Genomic DNA, 18,335 nt, shown 5'->3' with positions numbered 1-18,335 from the left:
GAGCACTATAGACAGCCTCGGAACATTCACCTATTTGCATTTAGTAGATTACATGTAATAGAAGTCGTAATGCTTGGGAGGAAAGGTAGAGGAAGGGGACGGAAGAAGTCACTAAAGAGAAAGAGAGAAAAATACATAGTATAAAAGAAAAGGGAAAAATAAAATTTGAAAAAAAAAGTTAAATACAGTCTTAAGAGTTCTATTATCTTCTCTTCCAGTAGGTGGAGCTGTGCCCTCTGGGCCAAGCTTCTGCCCTCAAAACGCAGGAAACAATCCCTGTGAGGCAGCTCCTCTTCCCCAGCTGGGTGGCTCTCCAATCCTGGTCGCCCAGGGGTCTTCCTGGTCTCCAGCTCCCCCGCTTCTCCTGCCAGCCAGGCCCCACTCACGGGTGCCGTTCTCCACAGATCTAGCTACATGCTGGGCCTGCAGCCCCCTGGATGCCCTGTTCTTTTGAATGACTGGGCACTCTCTCTGTTTGCCATTCACCCAGACCCCAAGGTTGTAGAGCATGGGGGCTGGGGGCCGTCAGCTTATTTTGCCTGATTCTCTCCTGTAACCACGCCCCCGAGAGCTGGCGAAAAAGGCCTCGGCTGTCACCGCTGATGGGAGGGGGAGTTGTAGGTCAGGTGCCCCTCATGTTTCCCTTGGTTCTGGTTATCACGCCCACGAAGAACTGGGGAGAGATTTTTGAGATTTCCCAGCTGTATGGATATCGTGGGGTGAGGGTCACACACGTGTTGTAGCCGATTTCGCTGCAAAGCTATCCCATCCGCCAAACTCTGATGAATTCAGTTCTCTGCTGTGGTGGATGCCAGTCTCCTTGCCTGGGTGTCCGATGGGAAGGGTGGGTCTGGTCTGCCTCTCCTATGTCCCTGCCTCAGATCTTGGTCTGCTGACCCATGGAGGCTCAGTTGGCACCTCCTCAAAGGATCTGAAGTTTTGTTTCTCTACGCTGCTTGCGGGTCTCCATAGCGCTGAGTCACCTCTGACTGCTGCAGGTCGCCAATCAACCAGCCAGTACCACCGGCGCAGGGTGGCCTGGATTGACCCGCCCCCAAGCACGCTGATGCCTCTGAGAAGCTCAAACTCCTGGCTTAGGTTTCACCTCAGCCCGACTTTGCTGGACGTTCCTTAGCAGACAGCATCCAGTCGTTCTGAAGTCTCTGCCAGTGTAGCTGGGGAGGTCATGGGAGTGCTACCTCCCCACCCACCGCCATGTTCTTCCCCCTATAATTCTGTAATCCCAGCAGCTCAGGAGGCTAAGGCAGGAGGATTGCAATTTAGGGCCAGCCTCAGCAATTTAGTAAGTCCCTGAGACGGAGGTTCAACCAAGAGATTTAATTGGGGGGCTGCCCAAAGGGGAAGAAAAGAAGAGGCAGAGAGAAGAGGAGGAGGGCAGAGACAAAGAGAAAGAGCAGAGAGTGGAGAGAAAAAAGAGGAAGAGGGCAGAGAGGAGGAGAGGAAGAGGGCAGAGCTGATTCATGACTTTTTTAAGAACTGAAGTCTCTAGCACTACTGCTGAAGAAATCTGTTAAACATATCACTTCTCAGTAAATAGTTTCCTGAAAGATCAAAGATGATGATTGAGGAGAAGATAATTTTTAACATACGTAGTTTGATTTTATTAAAAAAGTGGATGTCAGTAAAAGATTTCATTTACTAGAATATAGCCATTTTAAGTTTTGTTTCCCACTGGACATCCATATGTAGTAGAACAAACCCCTCTCTCTCACCCTACGCAAAACCCAACTCAAAGTGAATCAAGAACCTAGGCATTGGAACAGAGACCTGCATGTACTGCAAGAAAAAGTAGGCCAACTCTTCACTATGTTGGCTTAGGAACCGTATTCCTCAATACAACTTCTAAAGCACAAGAATTAAAATCAAGAATCAATAAATGGGAAGTATCAAACTAAAAAGCTTCTTCATAGCAAAAGAAATAATCAAGAACATAAAGAGAGAGCCTACAGAATGGGAGAAGATCTTTGCTACCTGCACCTCAGATAGAGCATTAATCTCCAGAATATAGAAAGAATTCAGAAAACTTAACACCAAAAATTAAAATAAAATGAAGTAACCCAATCAATCAATGGGCAAAGGAACTGAACAGAAGAACTTCACAGAAGAAGAAATACAAAGAATCAAAAAATATATTAAAAAAAATGTTCAACATCTCTAGCAATTAGAAAAATGCAAATTAAAACTACACTGAGATTCCATCTCACTCCAGTCAGAATGGCAATCATCAAGAATACAAGTAACATGGGGTGTGGTGGCATATGCCTATAATCCCAGTGACTCAGGAGGCTGAGGCAGGAGGATCACAAGTTCAAAGCCAGCCTTACCAAGGCACTAAGCAACTCAGTGGGATCCTGTCTCTAAATAAAAATACAAGATAGGACTGGGGATGTGGCTCAGTGGTTGAGTGTCCCTGAATTCAACCCCTGCTACCCTCCCAGAAAAAAAAAATAATTCAAGTAATAATAAATGTTGGTGAGGATGTGGTAGAAAAGGTTCGCTCATACGTTGCTGTTGAGACTACAAATTAGTGCAACCATTCTGGAAAGCAGTATGGAGATTCCTGCGAGAACTTGGAATGGAACCACCATTTAACCCAGTTATCCCACTCCTCAGTTTATACCCCAAAGATTTAAAATCAGCATACTACAGTGATACACCCACATCAATATTTATAGCAACTCAATTCATAATAGCCAAGCTAAGGAACCAACCAAGGTTCCTGTCAACAGATGAATGGATAAAAAAAAATGTGGCATATATACACAATGGAATAGTACTTGGCCATAAAGAAGAATGAAATTATGGCATTGGCCAGTAAATGGATGGAACTGGAAAATATCATGCTAAGCAAAGTAAGCCAGCCCAAAAAAACAAAGACAGAATGTTCTCCTTGATTGTGGATGCTAACCCACAACAAGGGAAGGTAGGGAGGGAAAGAATAGAAGTTCGTTGGATTAGACAAAGGGGGTTGAAGGGAAAGGGGGGATGGGACTAGGACAGATAGTAGAATGAATTGGACATAACTTTCCTGTCCTTATATATATACATAACCAGTGTAACTCCATGTCATGTACAACCACAAGAATGAGATTCTGCTTAGAATGTTTATTCCATGTGTGTATAATACATCAAAATATACTGTTTTATATATATATATATATATATATATATATATGAACAAATAAAAATTATTTTAAAGTTTTTTTCCTCCTCTTATTTCCATTGGTTAAGCTATTCTACGTTTTAGGCCTTATGGTTAATAGATTGTTCTATAGGCATCAAAAATTTTTAAATTATTTGTAAATTTATTATCACTTTCTTATTTTTTACCTTTACGTGTTGGTTAGTCAGGTACCACAACAGTTCAGCAATATCAAAAGGAATTCCTACCTTTCACCCATTTTCATGCATGATACCCAACATTTGAGATTGGTATAAAAGGAAAATTCAGAGGTTTCTCATTAGATCCTATTTTATTTTGTCTACCTATGACTATTGTGCTTTTTTAAATAAAGCTAATAGCTTTACTATGAAAATGATGCTTGGAACTAATCTTTGTCTTCCTCCAGCTTTATCTCCCTACGGTGATAGGGAGATATCCTTCGGGGATATAAAAATCATTTTGGGCATTTGGTAAAACATCAACAATATAAGCAGCTACTATTTCTTGACTGTTTATCATGTGCCAGGCACTGTGATGAATGTTTATCCACAGGAGCTTATGTATGTCTCCTACTGGCTCTCTGAGGTTCATCTTACCCTCATTTTATAGATGAGAAAAAGTCACAGAGCTACTGAGAGTTAAAGATAAGATGGAAAATGGGTCTTTTTTTGGAGGAGGGGGGCAGGTACCAGGGATTGAACTCAGGGACACTCAATCACTGAGCCACATCCCTGCCCTATTCTGTATTTTATTTAGAGACCAGGTCTCAATGAGTTGCTCAATGCTTCACTTTTGCTCAAGCTGGCTTTGAACTTGCAATCCTCTTGTCTGAGCCTCCCAAACTACTGGGATTAGAGGCATTTGCCACCATGGCCTACTGAAACTCAGGTCTTTTTAATTCTAACTTCTGAGATAAACTATCCCAGTCTGTAATTAATAACAGAACATGAATAACTGCCACATCTGTTGCGATTTTACTTTATGTCCACATTGTTCTAAGTACTTTACATGTACTCATTTGCTCATTATAACAGCCTATGAGTCAGATAACTGTTACCTCTGTTTTACAGGTAAAGAAACAAATTTACCCAAGGTTTTATAGCCAATGGGTAGCAAAGCCTGTATATTTATTGTGTTACCTCATCTTATAGCCACTATTTATTAAATGTTTAATGACATGCAAGCTTTATGCTAGGCACTTTTCATATAGTTCCATTTAATCTTCACAGTAACCCAGTGAATAGTATTGTGTTGAAATGTAATATGTACAAATAATACTTTTCAAATAGTAAATAGAACTGTTCACGTTTCTTGATGTCAGGATGGATTGGTTAGTATATACAAAAAAACTGAGTGTTTTTCTCATATGATGAGATAAACATCAGTGCTTAATGCTATTCTTTATGGTGGAATTTCTTTTCTTATTCAAGTTTTTTCTTGTTGGTAGTCTCAAGGTCGCTATGAAATTATGCTGAGCCTACAAAATATATTGAATGGACTTGGTGCTGCTGCTACACCATGCCACAGGGATGTTTATAAAGCTGCTAGATCCTGCTTAACAGATAGATCCATGGCTGTTCGTTGTGCTGCTGCAAAGGTAAAATGGTTTAGTAGTAAACTTCCTAAAACTTACATTAAGAAAATTAAAACTGATTATATCTCTGTGAAAAAACTACTAGTATCAGCTACATTATCTTAAAGCTGCAACGTTGGTAATCAGCTAGGATTCTAATTTTAACAAATGAGGAAACTAAGGCCCAGAAAGTTTCATAATTTCTCAAGCTTTATCTCCCTGCAGTGCCTTTAACTTCTGGGGATATAAAAATCATTTTGGGCATTTGGTAAAACATCAATAATATAAGCAGCTACTATTTCTTGACTGTTTATTATGTGCCAGGCACTGTTCCAAGCAAGTAGTTCATAATACATTGTCAGTGTGTGGGAGATTTAAGTTTCCACTTACAAAATATGCATCTTACCTTAGCATGCTTCCTCTCCATATGTGTATAAACTAAAATTTTTATGTAAGGTTTATGTCATTATGTTCAAAGTGATTTTTATTTTGTTTTTAATCATGCTTTATTAACATAGTTGATTAGATAGTACATTGAAGTTGATTTTTTTTTAATTATTCTCCCAATTTCTCATAGCCAATAAAGGCATTTTACATGGCCTGCTGAGTTAGATGTGCTTCTCCCATTTTTTAAATGGCTTTATATAATATAACCTTTATAACTTTTAATAAGTTCATTATTTCTGCAATCATATAGATACTTTGAATTCATGTGTGTGTATATTTTGTTAAGACTCTTATATTTTCCACAACTTACATAGATCTGAGCCTGACATTTATATTTTGTTTTTCATTAATTTGTTTGTCCAATTGAGTAGTGTCTTCTTGAACTTCAAAATGAGGCCATCTTTATGTGGAGTACTGACCTGGACAGTGTTGCCACACTATGTTTTAAGTCCTTTGAAGGTTCCAATTACGATGTGCGGATTTCAGTTTCAAAACTGTTGGGCACAATATTGGCTAAAGCTATAATTTCTAAGCATCCAGGAACAGGTAAAGTCATGTAATTATTTTCAGAATATCTTCTATAATTTTTCCTTATTGATTTAAACAAATACAGGTAAAATTACAATTACCCATTATTAACTTTGGAAAAGAAGCAGAATATAAATCCAGTTCAGAAACATTGCTATTAGTCCCAAGAATTCAATGTCAAACAATTCAGTAAAAATTTGAGGAAAAAATATAAGAACTCTTGAAGTGAAGTATGCTTTATTTTGTCATTTAAAAAAAAATTTATTGTGGGCTGGGGATATAGCTCAGTTGGTAGCATGCTTGCCTCACGTGCACAAGGCCCTGGGTTCAATCTCCAGAACCATAAAATAAATATATATATATATATATTTTGAAGTAATTATTCTATTCAAGAAGAGATAACACTTAAATCTTGAATTTTTATTATAAAGAAGCATATATTGATATTTGGCTTGCCATTTTCTTGTTTGGTACAAGGAAGCAAATGGTGTAGATAATTCCGAACAGATATACAGATATTTGAAATTTACTGTTTCTGGACAGTTTGCTATTGTGTTGGTTTTTATTCACTTTTTATACACTTCTAGGCAGTAAGCAAAGATGAGCTAGTTTTGAAAACAAGGGAGTTTGCTTGGATTATATTTATAGTGTATATTAAACACTGATGAATAATTGAAAATTTTCTTTATCATTCTATCTCAAAAGATTAAACAGTCTCACACAAATGAAGATGGAAGTGTTCCGTAGTCCCTTGCTCCTCAAACATCCACAGACCAAAAGCACTGGCATCACCTAGAGGTTTTAAGAAATGCATTGGGTCCCACCTAACTTACTAAATCAAAACTCTTATTTTAACAGAATCCCTATATAATTTGTATGCACATTAAATTATTTTGATAATCATTGCTCTGGAAGTCATTCATTGTTATATAAAGGAAGATTCTAATTTTTTCTAAAATAGTTTTTCTCAACCATAGATGAGAAAGGACAGAATCAGATTCTGTGAGAAACATTAACAAACGATTCAACTTCTCATTCTCCAGTTGAGACCTACATGCTTAAAATTTATATGAAAATTTTACTTTTACTTTTGTTCTTTTAATCTAGTAGCTCGCTAAGACTTTCTATTTTATGGAGCAGTTGTGTGTGGGGAGTACAGGGGAACAGATCATAAAAGACACAACCAGAGGGCTGAGGTTGTGGCCCAGTGGTAGAGCGCTCGCCTCACATGTGAAGCCCTGGGTTCGATCCTCAGTACCACATAAAAATAAATAAATAAAGGTATCATGTCCATTTACAATTTAAACAACAACAGCAACAAGAAAAAACCCAGCCAGAAAAAGAGTTGCATTTTAGAGGTAAAAATCTCAAGCTATCTAATAAATTGAAATTAGAAGATATATTTAATCAAACCTACTTGAAAATGTGAATTGCTCATTTCTACAAATATTATCATTAGTGATAGCACACAGTTGTAGTATAAGCAAGCAAAATATAGATTTGCATAACATGAATAACATTTAAACTTATACCCTCCCGTAATAGCAGAAAACCAGTACCACCATTTTTGTAATTAGGCTAAACAAAGTGAAGAATAAGCTTCACCCACTTTAAATCCTTTGGGCTACTTGTTAGAAATGCTTTCATCTTGCATCTCTAAGTCCTACCTTGTGTTATAACTAAGTTATTTTCATGCAGTTAAAAAAGTGATCTAGTTGTCATAATGGATTTTTTGAAGTAGGTAAATAAAGCAAATACTGATAGTTTGAACCACTCAAATAATGTATAAAGATTATAAAGAACTTAAATTATTTTCCTAGTAAAACTAAAGGGTTCAAACATATAGCATATCATATCAAGGCAATTTAAAAAAAAAAAGAATGAGTAAGGATGTTTTCCTGGCTTTGTGATAAGTTGATGGGAATTTATGTAATCTTTTAAGATTACTTCATAACAGTGGCTGGCAATTCCCCTAGTCCATTCACTCACATACTTTCTTATGCCTTCTTCTAGCCTCAGTCCTCTTCTCCCATCTTACTTTTGTTGAATGGCCTATCTTCAGTTAAGTCTTCTACCATATCCCACTTACTAGGAGGCATACCTGTATACTCTTAACTTTCCTGTTGATACTAAAGATGAAATAGCTCCTTTCTTAGAGTTCATCCTCTCAAGGACAGTGTTCTAAGAGGTCCCTAATCTTTCTTATACATCAGTTTTTCCCTCTGCTGAATTGTTCCCTACAAAAGCATACTTTTGTTTTTCCCGTCTTTAAAAAAAGTTTTTTCTTATACCTCTACTTCCCTAGCCAGCAAGAGCCCCTTTTCTTTCATTCCTGCTGCTCGCTATCCTTTTTTTCTGTCTTCCTCTTTCAAATGCATTTTGAATAGGGTTTCTCCCAATCACTCTATCAAAATTGTTCTTATTTAGATCATCAGTGTCCTCCATGATTATGTATCCATTAAACAACAACAAAAGATTATTGTGTTAAGAACACTTAACATGACATCTGTCCTCTCATAACAAATTTTAAGCATATAATGCAGTATTATTGTCTTTGGGTGTGCAGTGTTGTCCAGAAGGTCTCTGGAACTTACTCATCTTGCTTAACTGAAACTTTTTGTCTGTTTAGCAACTCTGCATTTCCTTAGCCCTGTGCAACTACCATGCTATTCTTTGATTCTGTTTTGATTAACTTTGATTAACTATCATAAATAGTTCATTTATGTGAAATCACAGAGTATTTGTCACTGACTTATTTTATTTTGAATAATGTTATGTTTATTTATGTTATTCTATATTGCAGAGTATCCATTTTTAAGGCTTACTAGTATTCTGTTATGTGTATATGCCACATTTTCTTTACCCGTTCATCTGTTGTCACCGTATCTTGGCTATTCTGAATAATGCTACAGTGAACATGAGAGTACTAATATCTCCTTGAAGTCCTGATTTAATTTCTTTTGGATAAATACCTATAAGTGAGATGCTTAGATCATATGGTAGTTTTGTTTTTAATTTTTTGACGAACTTTCAAACTGTTTTCCATAGTGAATGCACCATATTGCTTTCCTGCCAGCCATGTACAAAAGTTGCAGTCTCTGCACATCCTTGCCAACAGTTGTTTTTTTTTTTTTTGCCAACAGTTGTTTTTTATTTTTATTTTTTCATAATAACCATCCTAGCAAGTGTGAGGTAGTAATTGTGGTTTTGATTTTCATTTCCCAAATGATTGAACATGTTTTCATATACCTGTTGCTCACTTGTTTGTCTTCTTTTCATTCAACAAATATTTATTGAGTACTTATACTGAGCCAGGACCTATTCTGAGCACATGACATGGTGTTGAACAAAATAGATAAATGTTCTTGCTCTTGTGGAGCTTATTTTCTTATACTAAGCCTTTCTAAAACCAGTGGGCAGTTCTTAGTCATCTTGTCCATTTAGCAACATTTAGTTCAGTTGATCCTCCTCTGTCCTTTTTTTCTGTTGCCTTTATAATCCCATGCTCACTTGGTTTCCTTCTTCTTCACTAGAAATTCCTCTTCATTCTAGTTTGATGGTTCCCTGTCTCCTGAAGGCGTGGACTAGTACTTGGTCTTCCGTTCTTCTCTACATTTTCTCACTCTCTTGTGACCTTATACCACTTCATGGCTTCAGTTCCATTATATATTTATATATAGATATAGGAATTCCTGGATTGTTAGCCCCGCCTTCTGTCCTGGACATCACATTCTCATATTAAGATGCTCATTTGACATCTCATTTGAATGTATATCTAATATTTGAGATTAACTTTCCCTAAACTGAGTGCTTGACCTTTTCATCCCCATTATGCAAACCTGCTCTACTTGCATACTTGCCCATATAGTAGGTGACATCTCTGTCCAGGTGTTTAAACCAAAATTCATGAAGTCACCCTTGTCTCCTTTCTTACATACTCAACATCTATAATACTTAACTACCCAGAATTGGGACTCTTTAGAGAATGTGTAATTCTGGGGCTGGGGCAGAGAAAGTCCAAGATGAGCCTGGAACACCTTGTGCCTTAAAGTAAGGAGCTCCTGCTACCAGAATTGTGAAGAAACTTAAAATCCAAGACATAATTAGCATTAAAATGATAGAAATGCATTATAACCTATTAAGTAAAAAAGGAATCTGTGAGTACATAACGAATATAAATAAATATAAAGAAAGAAAGCAAAGCCCTCCCCCTTTTAAGAAGGGGAATGCTAATCATTACCTATAAAAGGACTAGTTGTTAGAAATTAACTTTTTATAATCATAGTAATAAATTTATGCAGGTTGGAATCCTCAGTGGATTCTTGAGTGAAAATTTGATGGGTTACAGGTTATATATGCTCTCTTAAAATATTTCCTCACAAATCTTATATAGTTTCAAATGATAATTTTATAATTGGACATACCTGTTGGACTCACCTTATTTATATGTTCAAAGCTATTATCACTGATGTGGGCACAGATTGACACCATGCTTGGGACTGTTTTCTGATGTTATATATTAAGGAAGATACAGTGTCATTTAAGTAGTTTTCTTCCAAAATTCTGAGAAAATACCAGACATTCAAATCAAGAGCCATTCTGTGAAACAAGTAACTATAAATTTGTTCTTCAAAAGCAAAAAAGTAATGAGGGAAATAGGATGCATCCAGGTAAATGGTATATGGGATATATTCTTGCTTTTTAAATTTTTTGTAATTTTGAGGACTTTTTTGACATAAACATTTAAAATATATATGTATTTATATCCATATTCCATCTACTCTTCTTCGCTGAACTACTACATTGATCCTCCTGCTTAAATTAATGAACCAATCCTAGTGGGTCTTCCTACTTTTTTACTTTTGCTTTCTCTATAGTCTGCTCTAAGCACAGCAGCAAAATGACAGATTTCATTATTCTTCTGCTCAAAGTTGTCCATTGGCACTTCATTTGAGTCACATCTTATTATAATAATCTTCAAGGTTGTGCCTCTGGCCTGTTTCCAACTAGACCTTCATTGCTCCTTCCCCATTGCTCTCCTTTAACTCATTGGGCATCATATCCACCCCCAAACCCTTTCTGCCATAGCTGTTACTTCGGCTTAAAAACTTTATCCAGTTATCTTCATGCCTCATTCCCTTATTATGCTCAAACTGCTGTTCACATGTCACCCTTTCAATGAACCTTCCCCTGATAACCCTATTTAAAAATCACAAACTTCCCTCTATCCCCAGTATTCCTAACCTCATTTACCCTATTCCAATGTATTGTTTTGAATCATTGTTTAATGTTCTACTTAGTCATTTATTATTACTTATTGTTGTCTTGTCTTCCTAGAAGTTGTTATCTGCAAGGGCATGGATTTTATACTATTTACTAATGTTTCTCTCCAAAATGCCAGTGTAGATTTTCATTTGTCTCAGATTGTTTTCTCCTCATTAGGCTAGAGACTAGATTTTTTATTATAACATTATCAAAAGTTTATTTCTCTACTGCTGTATGATTTGGGTTCATAACAAGTGACAGAGCTTATTAATATTAATTTTTAGGAGGTTGAAAAAGGGAATTTTTTTTAGAGTAGATAGTTCTTAGATGTTCACAGTGAGAAATTTTAACTGTATCAAACTGAAAGCAACCTTCTATATTCCTGCTGTAACTCATCTTCTTGTTATTATAGCCTGAAAGCCAGCTGGGTAGTGTTAGTAGTATTCAGCTTTTATTCCTTCAGAGACTGAAGGAATAACAAAAGATTGTATTGTGAGTTGACAATTTTTAAAGCTGAAAAGTGTTGATTACTTTATTTAAATTTCCTTTAAAGTTATAGAGCATTTAAATTATGTTTTGGCATTTTTAGTATTTCAAAAGAAAATTTAAAGTGTTATATAGCATTTTCACTTGTAGGGAAGTAAACTGGTTTTATTGATATTTTCCTATATTTTAGAAGACTACTATATTAGCCTTTTAATTCTTTAAAAAAAGGGAGCAATGGAGCAGGATCTTAAAGTGACACCAACTGTAAGAAGTTCTTGATGTGATATTTTAGGGCTCATTCTCATTTGACCTTTGAAACCGTGTGTGACTTGTTGTTGTTGTTGTTAGTGTATAGAGTGTCCTGTTAATTTTGCATTTTGCTTAAATTTTTAGTTTATTTTTGTTTCTGCTATCATGCTGGCTTTTTGCAAATCAAGATCATGTATTAATTAATATTACTGGGCTTGTAGCTCACGGACAGAGTATGTGCTTAATGGGCAAGACCCTGAGTTAAATTCCTAGCATCAAAAAAAAAGATTATGCATTAAAATTAGTCTATAAGTTATGAATCACAGTTTTGTTTTGTTCTTTGTCATAGCAGCCTTACGTCAAAGCATTCGCAGAGTGTCTTTGGAAGAAGTTCTGGAATTACTAGGAACAGGGTTTCTACGTGGGAGTTCAGGATTTCTTCGAGCCAGTGGAGATATGCTGAAAGGAACCAGTTCAGTCAGTAGGGATGTTCGAGTTGGAGTTACTCAGGTTGGAATCACAAATTAGTATCTAAATGTAATCCTCAGTGGCATAATTATAGTGAAAGCTTTAGTATCTGACTCTGCAGAAGCGATACTATGTGAGTTCACTACTTGTACTGTCATATTTCTAAATAGATGTGGTAAGGCCAAAACAGTTTTTAAAAACTAGGTTACATGTAAGGGACTCTAATATCCTATAGTGGTTTTAAGTTCCTAGTAAGGGGGGATTTTTATTGCCTTTGAAACATAAACAACACTTTTTTTTTTCCTAGTAGCCCTTGTGCTTTTATGTATCTTGTTGTTTAATATGTCTTCCATTGTGTTTTTGTGTGCTCTTAGAGTTCACTTTAAGCCCTTAGGTACGTATTATTTAGCATGCACAAAACAAATTTTATAAGATTTTAAATAAAGGTTACATCATGCAGTCTACTTTCAATGCTTCAATTTTTGGTTCTAAACAAAATTTAAAAGCTAAACCCTATGGCACATGCCTTTAATCCCCTCTACTCAGAAAGCTGAAGCAGGAGAGTTGCAAGCTTGAGGCCAGCCTCAGCAATTTAGCAGGACCCTGTCTCAAAATTAAAAGAGCTTCAGATGTAGCTTGGTGGCAGAACATCCCTGAGTTCAATCCCCAGTACTGCCAAAAAACAAAAGTAAGAAGCTAAACCCTTAGAAAAGGAATCAGAATAAAAAAACAGATCTTCTGCATTCTTTCCTGAATTAATTTTTTTTTCTAAATACTGGTATGGTTGAAGACAAATTTGTAATTTTTAAAAATTCACATATATCCTCATTGTTTATACCAAATTGTAGACTTTATAAAAACATGAGCTTCCCAGTGCAATTGTAAACTGTTTCTAAGGAACAGGTTGCTTAAAGAAACTGCTTTTTGGGGCTGGGGATGTGGCTCAAGCGGTAGCGCCCTCGCCTGGCATGTACGAGGTGCTGGGTTCGATCCTCAGCACCACATAAAAATAAAATAAAGATGTTGTGTCCACCAAAAACTGAAAAATAAATATTAAAAAAGAAAAAAAAAGAAACTGCTTTTCTTTGTATCTCTGGAGTAAGACAAATGATTCATGAAAGTAAAATGTAATGATTCATCACTGTAAACTTTCCTCAGATTTCTAGAACTGAATTCCCTTTGAGTTATGGTTTTGGAGCATAGTTAATTCTTAGAATGTATTCATAGGTTTGAATTTTCTTATTTAGAATGTGAAATAGCTTGAAACTTTTGGTTAGAGAAGCCACAGACACATTTTACAAATTAGCTGGCAATACCAATTCTGAAAATTTGCAGAGTCTGACTGAAATAAGTTAAGACACTATGTTCTTCAGTTTTGCTATTAAGCAAAGAAATAGCCAAAAATAGTGGTACTCTTAAATATAAAGTAGCTGTAAATGAAGAAGGAATACAGTTTGTAGAGAATAAAGAAATATTAGTAAATTCTACATATTTATGGAAAAGAAAATTCAGAATTGAGATTATTAATTTTGAAGATAAAACTCCTTTCTTTTTTAGGCTTACGTGGTATTTGTTTCAACATTAGGAGGAACTTGGCTAGAGAAAAATTTTCCTATCTTTCTTTCTCACCTCCTAAGCCTTGTGTCACAGTCACACCCTAAAGCTACCCAAACTCAGATTGATGCTGTCTGCTGTCGCCGGTGTATTTCATTTATTCTTCGAGCTACGATAGGAGGCCTTCTTGGAGAAAAGGCTCAAATTGCTGCGGCAAAGGATATCTGCCAGACCATCTGGAAGCTAAAGAAAGTTATGGGTATGAATATACTAACACAGCCTATTTGAACAGTGATAAAGGAATTGTCCCTTTGGAAAAGCAAGACTGGTATATTACCATATTAATACAAATCCTAAAGCTGATAATAATTGTTCCTTAGAATTCATGTTGAACTTCCTAGAGAAGTTAAAATTATTTTTTACAATAGTCTCTTAGGTCCTATGGTGTTCACTCTGCTTAAGTCTCAATAATATTGAAATATTTTCCATGTATTATCCCTTTCAGTGCTTCTTTCTAAAAGAGTAATGTGATCTCTAATCAGGTTGCTTAAATTGAATTAGTTATATTAATTCGGTTATTCTTTATTTATGCAGTTTCTCATTTAAGCATTTCAATTACTGCTTCAGAGATTTCATAATGATCAAGTGGGTGCATTGTATTAATTTTTGTTGTTATACTTTTCTTCTCCTAACACCTACCCCCTACAATATATTTTTATAAAATAGTGATGCATAGTTAATTCTTGTGTTTCTGTCAGATGCTGTATTGAGTGATGGTAACTTGGAAACCCGACTTGGTTCCACAGATGTAGCAGCCAGCCAGCATATGCTGGTGTGTGCTTTACAAGAACTTGGAAATCTCATACACGGTCTTGGCACCACTGCTGCACCTTTGCTGCAAGATTCAAGTATAGGTACATCTGCTGTTTTTAACTCATCTGAATACCTTAGTTTTACTTGTACTAATGGAAGGAAATCTCCTTGATATAGCTTCCTTGTCCTAGAGTCCACTGTAGACTTATTAAAAATTTATAATCAAGATTGTTTATATAATTACTTGAGGGTTTTAGTTTGGTGGTGTTGTTTCTTTTTTTGCTTTTGTAAATAAAAGTTGTTCTCTAAGTTTCTCCCTACCACCTCTGGAGATATTTAAGATAACATGGAAAAACAAAAAAGTAAACATGATCTCACATTTCTCATCTGCAGTGAAAATATCTATATGGTACATGTAACTCAGTTCCTCAAAGGTCTTTTCAAACTATTTTCTTTCTCTCTTGGAAAATATTTAATTACTTTTTAGAACAATTTTATTAAGATATAATTAATATACCACAAAGTTCACCCTTTTAAAATATACACTTCAGTGTGGTTTTGGTATATTTAGAGTTTCACAACCCTAATCACTGCTTAATTCCAGAATGTTTTCATTGCCCCAGAAAGAAATACATTCACAGTTACTCCCATTTATCCTTCCCCCAATCTCTGATAACCACTAATTTTCTGTCTGTCTTTGAATTTACCTAAACTATTTAGGACATTTTATAAAATGGAATCATATAGTATTTGGTCTTTAGTGACTGGCTCCTTTTTTATAATTACTTTTTTAAAATATTTTTTTGTGGCTTTGTCCTTTATGGTACACATTTCCTGCTGAGAGGCTCTGCATTTTATTTGTGTTTTTAAGCTATTTAAATATAGCACACATATTGTCAGACATTTGACCCTGAAGGCAGGTAAGCACTGAGCCACATCCCCAGCCTTTTTTATTTATTTTGAGACAGGGCTGGCCTTGAACTTGGGATCCTTCTGCTTCAGCCTCCCACGTCGTTGGGATTACAGGTGTGAACCACTGCACCCAGACTTTTAAGTACCAGTCAACATGAAACTTACTTATTTTCATGAAAGTATATCTTGAATCATATCAAGAATAGACTTTTTCCCCATTGTCTTTTTAATGGGTTAGTAGCCTATTGAGGATCCAGTGAAACCTTGATTTCTTTTGATTGGTTGCTCAAAACATTACAGTGATCTTGACATAGTCATATTTCATACATTTGATTCAAATGGGGTATGAATTCTTATTTTTATCATGTGTACAGATTGCAGGATCACATTGGTTATACTTCCACGTTTATACATACTGCCATACTAGTGTCTGTTGTATTCTGCTGCCTTTCCTATCCCCTTCCTATCCCCCCTCCCATCCCCTCCTCACCCATCATCTCTCTCTACCCCATCTACTGTAATTCATTTCTCTCTTTTTGAAACCTTGATTTTTAACATTTTGTTCTCAGATAAGAACAATATAATGAATAAAAAGTATATTATTATGTAGATACTGTGCTTAATTTCTTGTACCAACTTAGTAATGTTCTCAAGGTAAAGTAAACTTAGGAAATTAATTTTTTTTCTTTTGTATACTTACTTAATTTAATCCAGTTTTCATAAGTAATTCTTTGGTTTGAAAAAAAAAAAAACTTTATGGGGCTGGGGTTGTGGCTCAGTAGTAGAGTGTTTGCCTAGCATATGTGAGGCCATGCATAGTAATGAATAAGATAAATAAATAAATGAATAAAACAAATGTCCATCAATGTCTAAAATATGTGTGTGTGTGTGTGTTTTATTCTTATTTGACTTTTAATAAGAATAATGTATTTTATATCCAAATAGCTATTCATTCTTTTTTTTCTTGTTTGTGGTACTGAGGATTAAACCCAAGACCTTGTGCATGCTAGGCAAGCTCTCTAGCACTGAGCGATAGCCAGCCTTTTTATTTTTAAGTTCCCCAGGCTGGTCTCAAACTTGAGATATTCCTGACTCAGCCTGCTAAAATGCTGAGATTACAAGGTTGGCACCACTGTGCCAAGATCATTCACTCTTTTGACTAATTTATTACTAGGTGAATTTTATCTGTGTACCTAAGCCATCATTTGTTTGTTTTGTCATTCTAGGCCTTCTCGACAGTGTCATTTCGGTTATTCTTCATCCTAGCATTTCTGTTCGACTGGCAGCAGCTTGGTGTTTACACTGCATTGCTGTGGCCTTACCTTCCTACCTAACGCCTCTCTTAGATCGTTGCGTTGAACGCCTTACTGTACTTAAGTCGTCACCTGAAGCTGTGACTGGCTTTAGTTTTGCTGTGGCAGCTCTGCTGGGAGCAGTGAAACATTGTCCTCTGGGAATTCCTCATGGAAAGGGCAAGGTAATAATTTCATTCTCTCTATATAACGATGGCATTTCAGGTTTTTCCTAAAAACATCAAAGTCTTGTATATTACTCAGTGAGGGCCATGCAGGACAACTTTTTGAGTAATTAGCTGTCCCACTCCTTAAGTATTAAATATTATCAATAATTATAATTGTTCTGAAAAATGGAAGAATAGACTATTGCCAATGCCATTGGAAAAAATGTAGCTGACAACTTAGGGAGGTAATGTTATTCATTTAAGCTTAGTACTTTAGTTATTTTCTGAATTAATACCTAATATTTTGCTAAAGAAAGAATCATCCATTGCATGTATTTAATTAAATTTATCCTCAGATAGCATTAATTCAGATGAGATTCTCATCCCCTCATTGTATCTGAAATTTCTTTCCACTTGTCCTGACTAGAATGGTTTGTTTCACCTTACTTTTTTTGAATGCCAATGTCCTTGCTTTTTTTGAGTACCATCCATTGACTGTATAAGCTGCATGTACCCCTAAATTAGTAAAAGTTGGTCGGTTGTTTAAAATGCACTAGTCTTCCTCTTCAGAAAGTTTATTTCCATCTCGTAATACTTTCTGCTTTTCCAGAGAGTAACGGATATTTTTTTCAGACATATTACATGCTTCCTGTCCTTTGTACTAATATATAAGCAAAAATCATAAAAATCTTATTTTTTCTGTTGTTTATAACACTGCCTATTTCATTGACTTTTCTAGCATAACATTTTAACAAATTCCACTCTATTTGTGAAACTTATCTCAATATGATGCTATTTTGACTACTTTTAACCATGATAATATATTGCCTGTGGGAAGACTGTTATCAGCCATTGAGGTGTCAAAGTAGTAGGTAGAATTTTAAAAAAAGAGACTCCTATAATGAAACTTTTTCTGGTAATTCCTGATCAAGGAGGATAGTTTCTTAAAACTAAAAGTAAATTCAAGTTTTGTACAACTATAATTGAACTGTCTTAAATGTTGTCACATATGCTGTACAAAGCATTGTAGTTACTATGTTGTATATTTAATATGCCAACATTTAACCTTTATAACTTCAGTTTTTTATAGTTTTCTTGAGACATTGTTCTATCATGTCTAAATGGAAGTTCTTTGTCAATTTCAGTTGTTATATATTAGAGTTAATTTTTCAAGAGATTACAATCAATTGCTGTCATTCATTCACTAATTTATAAAGTGATTTTTTAAAAATTATCTTGTTCTGTACCTTAACAGATTATTATGACATTAGCAGAGGATTTGCTATGTTCTGCTACTCAAAACAGTCGCCTTTCAGCTCAGCGCACACAAGCTGGATGGTTGTTGATTGCTTCTCTGATGACATTAGGTAACAGTCTTATGGAAGGTTTACATAATG

At 35.5% G+C, this 18,335-nt stretch overlaps 1 protein-coding gene across 5 annotated transcripts in view; it reads left to right on the top strand.

The window, feature by feature from the left end:
• Heatr5a (HEAT repeat containing 5A) overlaps window positions 1-18,335 on the top strand; it is a 125,356-nt gene that overhangs the window by 28,692 nt on the left and 78,329 nt on the right. For 2 of the 5 annotated variants that reach the window (XM_077799597.1, XM_077799595.1), the window contains exons 5-11: window positions 4,632-4,781; window positions 5,576-5,750; window positions 12,085-12,242; window positions 13,758-14,013; window positions 14,513-14,668; window positions 16,706-16,956; window positions 18,194-18,305. In XM_077799597.1, the coding sequence (XP_077655723.1) occupies window positions 4,632-4,781; window positions 5,576-5,750; window positions 12,085-12,242; window positions 13,758-14,013; window positions 14,513-14,668; window positions 16,706-16,956; window positions 18,194-18,305 (1,258 nt within the window). Of the gene's footprint in view, window positions 1-4,631; window positions 4,782-5,575; window positions 5,751-12,081; window positions 12,243-13,757; window positions 14,014-14,512; window positions 14,669-16,705; window positions 16,957-18,193; window positions 18,306-18,335 lie in introns of all 5 variants that reach the window. The other 3 variants (XM_077799596.1, XM_077799594.1, XM_077799598.1) reach the window with 2 other exon arrangements.

This window comes from Urocitellus parryii, chromosome 6 (genome assembly GCF_045843805.1).
Source record: "Urocitellus parryii isolate mUroPar1 chromosome 6, mUroPar1.hap1, whole genome shotgun sequence".
NCBI classification, from domain to species: domain Eukaryota; kingdom Metazoa; phylum Chordata; class Mammalia; order Rodentia; family Sciuridae; genus Urocitellus; species Urocitellus parryii.
This window is presented reverse-complemented; position numbering and strand designations above follow the sequence as displayed.